At 39.6% G+C, this 14,415-nt stretch overlaps 1 protein-coding gene across 2 annotated transcripts; it reads left to right on the forward strand.

Annotated features, from left to right (window-relative positions):
• The first annotated feature begins 678 nt into the window (after positions 1-678).
• LOC124271854 lies at positions 679-14,185 on the forward strand. 2 transcript variants are annotated; one of them, XM_046707005.1, is made up of 5 exons: positions 679-781; positions 1,018-1,140; positions 2,138-2,167; positions 13,084-13,206; positions 13,347-14,185. In XM_046707005.1, exons 1-5 carry the CDS (start codon positions 728-730, stop codon positions 13,698-13,700), a joined length of 684 nt encoding a protein of 227 aa, XP_046562961.1. In that variant the 5' UTR covers positions 679-727; the 3' UTR covers positions 13,701-14,185. The 2 variants fall into 2 exon arrangements, with proteins under 2 accessions (XP_046562961.1, XP_046562962.1); XM_046707006.1 differs by having other exon boundaries at positions 13,416-14,185.
• Positions 14,186-14,415: the final 230 nt, after the last annotated feature.

The following is a 14,415-nucleotide window of genomic DNA, read 5'->3' on the forward strand; positions in this document are numbered from 1 at the left end:
TATTTCTACAATTTCAATCTATTCTGTACCAAGGTTCCCATTCTGCTGATGTAAAGTAAGTGGAATATGTAATTTTATTACCCACGTAGTCAACGTATGGGTACTTGCATAGTTATCTCGTACGTCACACGAGTGTGGTATCCTGTTGACCTGTGCCATAACGACTTGAACTGAAATTCTAACGATTTGATTGGATAACCGATGGACCTCTCTGACGATTTGACTGATGAGAAAATTCTTCCGCACTCCTTTATGAAACCGGTTTGGCTTTCAAAAGCATAAAAAATAACAAAATACACTATTTTGTCACTTTTGTGGAGGTAAGACGTGGGTAATAAATAAAATACCACACTAAGTATCATTACATACGAATTATACAAAACTCATGGACACTCGTTTCGCATAATTGGTTTGTAATGAGACCTCGTGTAGTATTCTCTATGTACATTCATCGGGTGTCGAGAGTCGCTGCAGCCTTGTTACTGCCTGGATAATACTCAGAACATCTTACTCGACGCCCCGATCTCATGCACAGACTCTTATCCACTGCCTTGAATATTCACGGTTCGATTGTTATCCAGCCAGCTCCTAATCTGTGACAATTTACCTGTTTCATCTGATATCAGTTATATATAATGAAGAAAATGCCCTTCATACGTTTTCCGTCCTTTGTATAAGAAGTCATTTTTTCTTCTAGAACCTGAGAGGAAGTGGGAAAAGCCATGAGATGGGTGTCGATGTTACATTATTTGAACAACATTCTTTGAACCTTGGTTGTAATGTAAGTCCGGACACCGATTTGGCTTAAAACCCTTTTTGAAGTTTACAAACTAAGGTTAGCCTTACGTAATTCTCTAATTGACTTTACATGTTTCACTGAACTTTTAGATATTTCAAATATCTGAATCAAAGTCGCCACTTGTACAAAGGGAAATGTAAAGTTAGACATTACATTGTACGTATTTACTCTTCGGATATATTATCATGTAATTAAATTCAAATCGAACTGTTCCACAGTCCCGTGCGCAGTATGGAGGGTCCGGCGTGTTCATGTCCAGTCGCCGACCAGATGACCCCACAACCCCGATGAGGTCTGACCGATTGGGCCGCTTTATCCCCGATCTTCACGAACACCAAACCGTAAGTTTTAACAATGTAGTTCTTTAAATACACAAACTTGATAATATCGTTTTAGAATGTTACTTTAAAGTTTCGTTACAAAAGTGTGTCATTGTTTTATGGCTTCCCAGCTGCTAGTTGTAAACCTTTTTTAGTATGGAAAGACCAACTACAACAATCGGGACGAATCCCGGAATGGAAACACCAGATTTCTAGACTTACAGACATATGGTTTTCAGTAAGAGAGCTTATGTCCATTCAATACACGGAGTCAGCTGTCATTGATGTGGATGGGCATTAATTTTCTGTCAGCTGTTAATATTTCTACAATTTCAGTCTATTCTGTACCAAGGTTCCCATTCTCCTGATGTAAAGCAAGTGGAATATGTAATTTTATTACCCACGTAGTCAACGTATGGGTACTTGCATAGTTATCTCGTACGTCACACAAGTGTAGTATCCTGTTGACCTGTGCCATAACGACTTGAACTGAAATTCTAACGATTTGATTGGATAACCGATGGACCTCTCTGACGATTTGACTGGATGAGAAAATTCTTCCGCACTCCCTTTATGAAACCGGTTTGGCTTTCAAAAGCATAAAAGTAACAAAAATACACTATTTTGTCACTTTTGTGCAGGTAAGACGTGGGTAATAAATAAAATACCACACTAAGTATCATTACATACGAATTTTATGAAACTCATGGACACTCGTTTCGCATAATTGGTTTGTAATGAGACCTCGTGTAGTATTCTCTATGTACATTCATCGGGTGTCGAGAGTCGCTGCAGCCTTGTTGATTCCTGGATAATACTCAGAACATCTTACTCGACGCCCCGATCTCATGCACAGACTCTTATCCACTGCCTTGAATATTCACGGTTCGATTGTTATCCAGCCAGCTCCTAATCTGTGACAATTTACCTGTTTCATCTGATATCAGTTATAAATAATGAAGAAAATGTCCTTCATATGTTTTCCGTTCTTTGTATAAGAAGTCATTATTTCTTCTAGGACCTGAGAGGAAGTGGGACAAGCCATGAGGTGGGTGTCGATGTTACATTATTTGAACAACATTCTTTGAACTTTGGTTGTAATGTAAGTCCGGACACCGATTTGGCTTAAAACCCTTTTGAAGTTTACAAACTAAGGTTAGTGTTACCCGGCTCGTTATGGGATAACAAGTTTAAATCCTTAAAATAGAATGTAGAATTCCGTAAGTCAATGATCAGTCAAGGAGATGTTTCATCATTTATTGTGAGGTCAAGTGTGTTATTCATAAATACATATGCATAAAAGATATTCAAACAATAATCTAATACACACATTTTGATGGGGAATTAGCATCTCAAACGGTAGAGCTTGTGTGTATAACAGATATAATATTTCTTCTTTCAACCTAACTTCATATAATAATCATAATACAAAATCATTCATACAAATCATTTTAACACAAATCACAATTATACCTCAGCTGTCGTCATATAAAACATATATAAATGATATATGCCACTGAACCAATTTGTTCACTATTAGCATATTAGTGATGTAAAGTACATCTAATGTGTCCATACATGAGTCCAATACAGGCACAACTAATCCATGACAGCACATCTAGTTCACTTACATATTCAATTAACGACTGAGATATATGCATGTCAATGTCCATGCAAAATAAACATACACATGATATTGCCACTATAAACATATACATAAAAATATATTCCAGTCATGACATTATCTGACAGAATTCGTAGAGTTGTACCAAAGAATTTACCTTAAAATAGAATGTAGAATTCCGTAAGTCAAAGATCAGTCAGGGAGATGTTTCATCATTTATTGTGAGGTCAAGTGTGCCGATCGGAAATCACTGACCTCTTTTTATAGCCGAAAACATCACTGATCAATGTTGGAATTCTTTGCGATTGGCCAAAACATATAATACGGTAATTACGATTTTGGTTGGTTGACATAGATCAAACAGTTACTGATTGGACAAGCCGAAACGAGTTTTGGAAGGGTAGTCACGTGACCGTGACAGGATAATTGCATCAGTTTAATTACGGTTTGTTTTACAACCCTTGTCGGGATTAGTTTTTTATAGCTGGCGCCACATGACCGTGTCACAATAGTAATTGGCGTCAATTAGGTCAGATTTATTGCAGTTTGTTTCTACAGTTGTTCGCCTGGACATCTGCACGGTGGTCATTAAGACATTTACTGGTGCAATGAACAATGGATTAAGTTTTAAGTTGACACTTTCAATGGTATATGGCTTATGTTAATTATCTTTGCGAAGTGCGTTACATCAGCTGGAGCCATGACATGAAGTGACGTTTCAATATTACAACTCTTCAAAACGAAAGTGAAATTTGTGGCAAATATATATAAAATACATACATTCAGAAAAATATACAAATATGAAGAATATAATGATAAATTGTGCACTGTCACAATACCCTCGGGTGACAACAAGCTTTTGTCCTCAAAAGCAAAACAAATGAGGTTCAAAGAATGCAAAACATGTGACAATGAATGTTTACACTAATCAGTGGTTGGTGCCCTTGTTTGCCCTTCTAACTTTAAAATAACTGTGGTCATTTGTCATCTATATATGACTGTTGTAGGGGTGAAGAATATTGTACAGACCATGATGGGATATAAAAATAGTAGCAGAATAAGGATGTTTTAAAATTGTACGAATGCGTCTGGCTTTTAAGGCAGTTCACGCGGAATTTGTTTGGGATATTGATAGGTTGGCACGAATATTTATTTTTAATTGTAAGTCCTGGCCATTGAATATGAACAGTAGGAAAGATATAACCATCTACATAAATATCATACGTCGTAGTTAGCAAGGTAGCATCCCAGTTGGATGGACATGTACTTAAACTAAGTATGGGGAGGAGTTCACATTGAAATCCTGTTGTAAACTCAAGTGAGATTAAGGTACAGTGTGCCTTCTTGGACTTGAGATGGTATACGATTACAATAAGCAACATTATGATAATGACGTGAAGCATTATGGGAAGATTGTCCAGGAATGTTGATGTTACCATAGATAGACTTATTGTGGGGGGTAGGGGTAGTTGGGTTGTGATACTCAAATGAGGGTTGTTCTGATTTAACCAAAGAAGGTTGTGAAACCAAACAAAGAGTGGCAGCTAGTGTTCTATACTTGAAGAAGAGCCAAACAAATGCTGTTGACAATACAATAGATATACTATATGATCCAAGAGTAAACCAAAAGTTGAAATCAAAAGTTGATTGTGGAACACTTATTTGTCCCGCAAGAAGAGAATCAGTTAAAGTTTTATATACGTTTTCATCATTTTTGACACTTTTCACCATTCGTGTTAAGCTTAAGTGATCATGCTGATCTTTAGCAATAATTTCGTTAAACTGATGACTGTAGATTTTGAATTGAGGAATATGAACTTTGACAGGCTTGGCAAATAACGTGTCACCAAGAATGTTATTTACGGAATCATCGTCAAAGAAATGTTGAATTAATGCCAAATTAACTGTATGGGAATATGTTACTTTGGAGTCCGTTTTGTTTTGACATTTACCAAGATGTGATGTAATAAGAAGATTTTCAGTTTTGATAGTACACAGGCATGGTATATTAACTACACACATAGAACAACCTTTGACATAACTGGAGCCGTCAGGGCAATGAAGTGTGAGAAATGGTGTGTTATAAACAAGTATAGAGTGAGGTGTTAGTGGGATTAGCATAGACTTTTGGTTATCTGGAAGAAATCTAAAGTTGCAGAGTTTCTTGATGTTAGTTTTGTCATTATTAAAAATGGCAATTTCACACAATGGTTTAGACATTGCAAAGAGGGTTGGCTTGAATGGACAGTGTAATGTCTCGTGACCATAGCATTGTGTAAGAAGGGTTTCTGATAACATTGTAAAATATTTCACTTGTAGAGATTGCTACATGTGGCGCAAAGTCTAATAGCTGTGTGGCTTGTTTGGAAGTTGCATTGATTGGGACAGGGTATGAATTAATATGAAAAAGTTTAAAAGTATAATGTGATGAAGCAACAGGAAATTTGATAGTAAGATAGAGTTTGTCGGATTTGGTGCGAGCGAACATAAAATTTCCATGTTCATAATAGAAATTAGGGTTCTTTTCCAACAGAGAAAATCCAACATATTCCTTTTGTAGGAGCTTCTGAATGTGGTGACAAGTTGTAGTGAGCAAATCGGGACTAATCAGAAGGGGCGATAACTTACCACTTACCAAAGATTGAATTCCGAGTTTGAATTCTTGTAAATTGTGTTCAATGAGTGAAGCCTGTGAGTTAAAACTGATGTTAATGAACTAAACGCTTCCCTTAATGTGTTAAATGAATGTGTGATGCTCATAGTTGCTTGTCTAATAGCTTCATGGTTCAACTTGATTCCACTGAGAGCATTGTTAAACCTGTGATCCATTGCTGTCATATATGACGAAAAGTGAGTAGAGAATCTTTTGAGGGTGTTGGCTACTTTCAGGTCTCTAAGTGTGAGAGCATTAATGTGTCTGGCTATCACATTGATGTCGTCCATTGTGGCAGTTCCGAAGAGTGATTTGGAAAACTTCCCGATGAATCCAAGAATAGCTCGTTTGGATCGTCCTTTAGATGGATGGGTGTCTAATGGAACGAGCTTGTTGATTTGCTGAATTGTCAAGTTCATCATCGTTGCCGTCCGAGTCTTGATAGAGTTCAGATTGGCCTGAACAAGGTTCACAATGTTACATGTCGCATTGTTTCGATGGCATCCTGTTGTGATTGGCAGATGCAGTGGTTTGGGTAATTCAATTTCATATGTATGAAGCCAATACTCATCTGCAAACTGTACCTTGACTGATGGGGTGTAGACTACGCCATAATTCATACGCTGAATGATATCGTCTGTAGCTTTCTCTCCAGAAACGGGATGCAAGAGAAGTCCAAATAGGATGCATCCAAAGAGGAACAAGAGTCCTGAGAAATAAGGAAATCACAGTTAGATGGGAATAAGTCTGGGGTGAGAAGTGTAAGACGTCTCTTACATATCCCTAGCACTTTGTAGACACATATTTACTATGCAAATTGTTGAGGCTTATTCTCATCATTGTGTTAGAAGGGTGATAGGAAAGACATGAAAGAGAAGAGAGGTTACCAAGGTGGAGAATTGAATATTGCTACATCTGATACTGTATGTATGAACATATTTAAGAGGCAGCCTTGAAGAAACGTGGCTTCTTCTTACGTCCTGTGGCAGTCGTGGTGGCATGGAATCTATCCAACATGTGCTTGGGAATGTTTTCAGCAGGTTCCCATGTAGTTGGGCAGGAGTCTTTCCATTTGACTCTGTACATTTTCATGCCATTTCGCCAGCGGTACCGCATGATTTTCTCTACAGGATAGAGGGTGTCATCCTTGTTTGGATGTGGGTTTGAGGATGGCTGTGGTTGAGAAGACGGTAGAGCTGTGTGGTTTGGGTTGGAACCTGTGGAGGATTGTTGATCCTTGGTAGTGGTGCAGTTGGTTGCTGTAGGATTGGATCTGGGTCTTGGGTGGGTTGACGGTGATGCAAATGTTTGATTCGGTTTGCATGGACCAATGATTTGTGGTCCTTAAGGGTCTGGCCATGACGAAGTTTATAAGTATGATTGGGTCCTAGTTTAGTGATGTACCATGGACCAATCCACTTTTGTGTCAGCTTTGGACTGTGACCTTTCTGCACCTTAGGGTTGTACAGCAGAACTGTGTCCCCAACCTGAAATGAGGGTTGTGCTGCTTGCTGGTCATGTCTTGCTTTGTATTGCTGCTGTGTAGCCTCTGTACTGTCTTGAGAGAGTTCTTTGGCAGCTTTCAGCTTATCCATGATTTGTTGAAGGTGATGAGCAGCGTTCTTTGGAAGGTTATCTTTTGGCAACAGGCTGGTGTCAATAGGAAGAAGCATGTCACGACCAAAGAGAAGATAGTGAGGTGAAAATCCAGTACTTTGGCATGGCATGCTCCGGAGTGACATCATGATGTATGGTATAAGAACATCCCAGTCATCTTGCTTCTGGTTGGTATAGGCTCTGAGTGCTTGCTCGATGACACTGTTGCGTCGTTCACAAATTCCATTTGTTTGTGGATGGTAGGAGGATGTGGTAACATGCTTGACTTCTAGCATCTCACAGAGTGCATTAACAAGCTTTGACGTGAATTGTCGTCCACGATCCGTTAGTAGGGTTCTTGGGGCACCGTACCTGCAGAAAACTTCTGTGAAGAGGAGATGTGCCACTTCTGAAGCTTCTTGGGTTTTCATTGGGAAAGCTTCAGTCCATCGTGTCGTGGAATCTATTGCCAATAAGATATACTTATTTCCCTTTTCGGACTTTGGAAGAGGTCCAAGGATGTCGACGTGAAGTCTTTGAAAGGTATCCTCAATTGGCATGGGTACCATTGGGGCTGGTCTAAGATGCTTAGGAGGCTTTGATCTTTGGCATACTTCACATGTCTGGATGTATTTGTTGATGTCTTCATACATACCTGGCCAGTAGTACTTGCACTGAATTGCCTGCAGTGTGGCATCCCGACCAAAATGGCATCCTCCTGCCTTTGAGTCATGATACGCTTTAAAAGAGAGGGTCTGTCAACTTTGGGGACTGCGAGCTGTGTGATGACTGGATGACGATTGGGTTTGGAACCCTGAATTTCATCTTGTAGAAGTGGTAGAGAGTTCCATCTCTGATGTCATATTCCATCGCTCTGCCCATGAGTCCTCTGATCTGTGGCTCTGTATATGTTGCTGGAATTTCTTGTTTTTCCTTGTAGTTGAAGATGTCTACAAAATCTGTGCATTGCCTTTGACGATCGCTTACTTCTGTGATTTGAGGTACATCAATGGAAGCAAGGACAGGAGTGTCTTTGGAATAGTCAAATTTGACCTGTAATGGCTCACTTGGTTCCATGATGTCTGGCGTTGAGGGACTGACAACTGGCATGACAGAGTTGTAGGCAGGTATGTCATCGGTGTCTGGCAGTTGTGCAGGTGTTGGATAAGGTCGTCTAGACAGGGCATCTGCATTTTCATTTTTCTTACCTGCTCGATGTGCAATATCAAAGGTGTATCCTTGGAGTTTGTAAGCCCAACGAGAAAGTCTACCAGACACATTGTGTTTACAAGTTTGGATGTAAGTTAATGCCTTATGATCTGTGTAGATTTTGAATTTACGATGTGCCAGATAAACATGAAATGTTCTTATGCCCTCTAAGACTGCAAGACCTTCCTGGTCAGTTATTGACCATTTCTTTTCAAATGGATGAAGAGATCGTCCTGCATAAGATATGACATGTTCACGCCCAGCATCGTCAAGTTGACCAAGAATGTATCCTATAGCTTCTGAGGAGGCATCAGTTGTTAAGATAAATGGCTTATCAAAATTAGGATACACTAGAACTGGTGATGTAGTTAAGGCAGTTTTGAGAGAACTGAATGAATGCTCACATTGAGGAGTCCATTCAAAGTTTGATTCTTTTTGCAAGAGTTTATTTAATGGTGAAGCAATTTTTGAAAAGTTTTTGATAAATTTCCGATAATAACCTGCAAGACCCAAGAATTGTCGAATATTTTGTTGTGATTTTGGCTGAGGAAATGACACAATTGCATCGATTTTGAGAGGGTCTGCTTTTATACCTTCCCTGGTAAAAATGTGGCCTAAATAAACAACTTCCTTTGCTGCAAATCTACATTTACTTGGCTTGAGAGTGAGACCTGCTTCCTGAAGTTTTTGAAAGACTGATCTGAGATGGCCTAAATGTTCATCAAATGTTTTGCTGAAGACAATGATATCATCAACATAGATTAGCACAATTTTCCAATTTAACTTTGCTAAGGCTTTTGCAATGGTGGCTTGAAATGCCATTGGAGCATTCTTTAAACCAAAAGGGAGCCTGTTCCACTCAAAAATACCTTCTTGACAAATAAACTTATGTTTTGTTGTAGGATCCAGTGGTATTTGCCAAAAGCCACTGGCACAATCTAGCACTGAAAAGAATTTTGCTTGGGCATGAGCTACTGTGTCGACAACATCGTCAAAGCGTGGGATCGGAAAAAATTCTGACCGTGTGACTGCATTGAGCTTCCTGTAATCTATGGCAAATCTGAAAGTACCGTCTTTCTTTCTTACCATGACAACAGGTGACCTCCAGTCAGATTGGCTTGGTTCAATAAATCCAGCATCCAGCATTTCCTGAACTTGTTTGGCTGTCTCGTTGCGGACGTGCACGGACTGTCTGTAGAATGGCATCCGAACAGGAGGTGCATCACCGGTATCAATTTTATGGTGATGCAAATTTGTCTTGCCAAGCTCAGTCCAGTCTTTAGCAAAGACTGAACGATGTGACTTGAGGAAATACTGAAGTTTAACCTTTTGATCTGAATTTAAATCCGATTCAGTGAGATCAAATGACAGATCAGAAGTGTCACTTGCTTCTGAAGATGCAGTGGTATCAGGACATGAATGGGAGGTGTCATCCAATGTATGTACCTGATCTATGTTCAGGTGGGATGCAATAGCTAGCACTTTTCTTGGAGGAATAGAAATTGGGTTATCTGTACAGTTGAAGATTCTCATGGTTGACTTGTTACCTCTGGTTTCTATTAGGCACTTGGCACCGAGGAGGTTGATCTTGGAAAGTTGGGCTACTGGTTCCAATAATAGCACTTGATTGTTCATAACATGTGAGAGTGTTACAGGGATATTACCTTCAGTGTTTGGAGGGATTACCTGATACCTGGTGTTTCTGGCTACACCCGAGGTTGTTTCAACTAAACTAACATGAATTTCACCGTCATAAAATTGAACTAAACGACGACTACCATCAATGATGACCTTGTGGTTTGTGATAAAGTCCATGCCAAGGATTAGTGAATAGTGCAAATGTGCAAAAACATGAAATGTGTGCTCAATAATGAGGTGTCCTACAGAGATTGGTAATTTGATACATCCTAAAACAGGGACATGATCACCACCTACACCTATAATTTGGCTATGTGCAGATTTTTGAAGATTGGCCAAGGAAATGCCTGCTTTTTGGAGAACTTTCTTGGTGACACATGATATAGCTGCACCCGTATCAACTAAAGCACTTTGTTTGGTTTTGCTGATATCAACATTTATGGTGTTCTTGATTAAAGGGATCTGTAAACTAATGATTTCAGGGACTAATGAATCAACTGAGTTTGGGGAATTTTGATATTGAGATTTGGGAATAGTAAAACATTTTTGTTCTGTTTGAGTGGTGATTGAAATGGCACTTTCTGTTTTGGAGTTTTAAACTCCTTGGCTTTACTTTGGTACCTGGCCTTACGAGAAGACACAGGTGCCTTATCCTATCTTTGACCTCGTATGCAAGCCTCACTGGCGTGACCAGGGTAACCATCATAATTACAAACTGTACAAATATGATTTTTGTATGGGCAAACACTACGAGAAGGGCACCAACCTTTACATCCTCTGCATCTCTGCTGTCCTTGGGACTTTTGCCATTGTGGTGAGGGTTGCTGTTGGCGTTGCCTAGGATGTTGGTTGGGCCACTGTTGTTGGTTGTAACCTTGGTGTCGAGGTCTGTGCTGTCGGGTTTGTTGCCTGTGGGGATGCTGTTGTTGGTCAAATGCCTGGGCCTGTGGGTGTCGAGGATATGCTGCTGCTTGCATGACTGGGGCTTGTTTCTCTGCCAGTAATTGTTTTAGCAAGGCCTCGATAGAAGATTCTGTTGTGGAGCTGGCTTGGACTGTTGGTGCTGCAAAATTGAGGTCTTCAGCGAGTTGTCCAAACCTCCGAATGTCCATTAGAGTCTTGGGCTCACGATTGCCCACAGTTTGCTGTATGGTTGATTTAAGTCCTTTCAGAGCAATCTTGACCTTGATTGGATCAGGAATGTCTTGCCCTGCTGCGATGGACTGGAATCTATCCATATAGTCTTGAACCCTCTCTGACTCCATTTGGGCTACAGAGTACAGAGCAGTATCAAAGGTTGCAGGTCCAAACCTTTCTCTCAGACACTCCAACTGGTCTTCTATGGGTGTGTCCACTGGAAGAGCTTGTGAGTTGAAGAACTTTTTGGCTTTGCCTTCCAAGAACATAGGCAGGTATTGTTTTTGTTGTTCTTCATTAAGTTTGTGTAGCTGGAAGGCATGTTTCAGGCGGTCAATAAACAGGTTGACGTTGTCCTCACCATCAAACCTGTCAACTCCCAGGTGTTTGATCTTGAAGGCCATTGTGGGTGAAACTTGTGGAACAGTTGGCGGGGGAGTTGTGGGTCTGATGGTTGCTGTTGGCTCTCTGGGTGGAGGTTGTGGAACAGCTAGTGGTGGTGTACTGGGCCTGACTTGACCTTGTTCAATTTGGGAGCTGCTCCGGAGTCCGTAGGCATTGAAGGACGGCGTTGTTCCTTTCTGTTTTGGCATGTGAGAGGTTTTTAGGGAAACCCTTTTTCCACCATTTGTTACCCGGCTCGTTATGGGATAACAAGTTTAAATCCTTAAAATAGAATGTAGAATTCCGTAAGTCAATGATCAGTCAAGGAGATGTTTCATCATTTATTGTGAGGTCAAGTGTGTTATTCATAAATACATATGCATAAAAGATATTCAAACAATAATCTAATACACACATTTTGATGGGGAATTAGCATCTCAAACGGTAGAGCTTGTGTGTATAACAGATATAATATTTCTTCTTTCAACCTAACTTCATATAATAATCATAATACAAAATCATTCATACAAATCATTTTAACACAAATCACAATTATACCTCAGCTGTCGTCATATAAAACATATATAAATGATATATGCCACTGAACCAATTTGTTCACTATTAGCATATTAGTGATGTAAAGTACATCTAATGTGTCCATACATGAGTCCAATACAGGCACAACTAATCCATGACAGCACATCTAGTTCACTTACATATTCAATTAACGACTCAGATATATGCATGTCAATGTCCATGCAAAATAAACATACACATGATATTGCCACTATAAACATATACATAAAAATATATTCCAGTCATGACATTATCTGACAGAATTCGTAGAGTTGTACCAAAGAATTTACCTTAAAATAGAATGTAGAATTCCGTAAGTCAAAGATCAGTCAGGGAGATGTTTCATCATTTATTGTGAGGTCAAGTGTGCCGATCGGAAATCACTGACCTCTTTTATAGCCGAAAACATCACTGATCAATGTTGGAATTCTTTGCGATTGGCCAAAACATATAATACTGGTAATTACGATTTTGGTTGGTTGACATAGATCAAACAGTTACTGATTGGACAAGCCGAAACGAGTTTTGGAAGGGTAGTCACGTGACCGTGACAGGATAATTGCATCAGTTTAATTACGGTTTGTTTTACAACCCTTGTCGGGATTAGTTTTATAGCTGGCGCCACATGACCGTGTCACAATAGTAATTGGCGTCAATTAGGTCAGATTTATTGCAGTTTGTTTCTACAGTTGTTCGCCTGGACATCTGCACGGTGGTCATTAAGACATTTACTGGTGCAATGAACAATGGATTAAGTTTTAAGTTGACACTTTCAATGGTATATGGCTTATGTTAATTATCTTTGCGAAGTGCGTTACATCAGCTGGAGCCATGACATGAAGTGACGTTTCAATATTACAACTCTTCAAAACGAAAGTGAAATTTGTGGCAAATATATATAAAATACATACATTCAGAAAAATATACAAATATGAAGAATATAATGATAAATTGTGCACTGTCACATTAGCCTTACTTAATTCTCTAATTGACTTTACATGTTTCGCTTAACTTTTAAATATTTCAAATATCTGAATCAAAGTCGCCACTTGTACAAGGGGAGATGTATACTTAGACATCACATTGTACGTATTTACTCTTCGGATATATCATCATGTAATTAAATTCAAATCGAACTGTTCCACAGTCCCGTGCGCAATATGGAGGGTCCGGCGTGTTCATGTCCACTCGCCGACCAGATGACCCCACAACCCCGATGAGGTCTGACCGATTGGCCCGCTTTATCCCCGATCTTCACGAACACCAAACCGTAAGTAGTTACAATGTTGTTCTTTAAATACACAAACTTAATAATATCTTTTCAGAATGTTACGACGATCCAGAAATCTAGACTTACTGACATATGGTTTTCAGTATGCCCTAACTCGGTTGTTTTGTTTTTTTCTCCAGGCGAAAGCCCTGAACGCTCTTCCAGGTCTCGGAGAAGCAAACTTCTACTTTGACCCCTTTCGACTTCAGTCGACTCTTCCAGGCTTCACCACGGACCGGCCCTTTCCACTAGTGGCAGATTACGAAGAAAGACCAAGCAGTTCGTGCTCGCGTATCGGGGGCAAATCACCGGTCAGAAGAAAGTCACGTCAAATCGTCCCTGGGCCCGATCTTGAACCAGAGCCAGACTATGATCCAAGCAGGTCGTGCTCGCGTATCTGGGGCAAATCACCGGTCAGAAGAATGTCACGTCGAATCGTCCCTGGGCCCGATCTTGAACCAGAGCCAGACTATGATCCATATTTAACTCTGTAGATACTCTCTCTCTGAAAATTCTTCAATGAATTTTGTAGCTTTCTTCCTTTGCCTTTAATAAAGTACCGTGCAAATGGTTGGTTTAAAATGGCGGTTAATTAACAGAATGTTTATAAAATCATTAAAAATTATATCCCCAGTCGAATGATCTAATCACAAGGGCTTTAATTGATGGAAACTACCGATAGGATGTCATCTGTACATGATATATGAATGTTGGTTGTGTGTTTCCATTGATTAAATCTCACAGATTTATCTGCTTTGTAACAATGTTCAAATTAGCGTCAAAATACAAGCATGTGTCTTGAGCGGAGAATGGGAATTTGAACATAAATTAGTTAATGTTTAAAATTGTGAGTTATTGTTTTACGTATTTTGTCACAACCAAACACGCACTGATAGGAATGTATAAATATACGCATAACTGTACGTTTAGTAAACCTGCTAACACTGTTTCTCAAAAATAAATATTCTTCAGCAAATGACAAGTTGTTTTCGTCAGCAGATTGAATCTCGACCAAGGTGGAAAACACCAATTCCACGATACCTGGAGAATTGAAAGGGTTGCCGTTGAGGGTCATATTTACACCATTTGTAAGAGATTTTATTATGCATTGAGCCATTGTCATGTAACAACTGGTTGGGAATCTCCACTCAATGCGCCGGCCATGACTAAACGGGTGAAAACTGTCATTATTACCCATACGGGCTAGGA

The sequence above is a fragment of the Haliotis rubra genome, unplaced genomic scaffold (assembly GCF_003918875.1).
Source record: "Haliotis rubra isolate DU_JTF1 unplaced genomic scaffold, ASM391887v1 Scf164, whole genome shotgun sequence".
Classification (NCBI taxonomy): domain Eukaryota; kingdom Metazoa; phylum Mollusca; class Gastropoda; order Lepetellida; family Haliotidae; genus Haliotis; species Haliotis rubra.

Bases quoted from the DNA above. Each gene is read 5' to 3' on its own strand.
- LOC124271854 (XM_046707005.1), top strand. From the start codon at position 728: ATGGGTGTCGATGTTACATTATTTGAACAACATTCTTTGAACCTTGGT. The intron at 782-1,017 runs GTAAGTCCGGAC...ACTGTTCCACAG, and splicing joins CTTTGAACCTTGGTTGTAAT to TCCCGTGCGCAGTATGGAGG. The intron at 2,168-13,083 runs GTGGGTGTCGAT...ACTGTTCCACAG, and splicing joins GAAGTGGGACAAGCCATGAG to TCCCGTGCGCAATATGGAGG.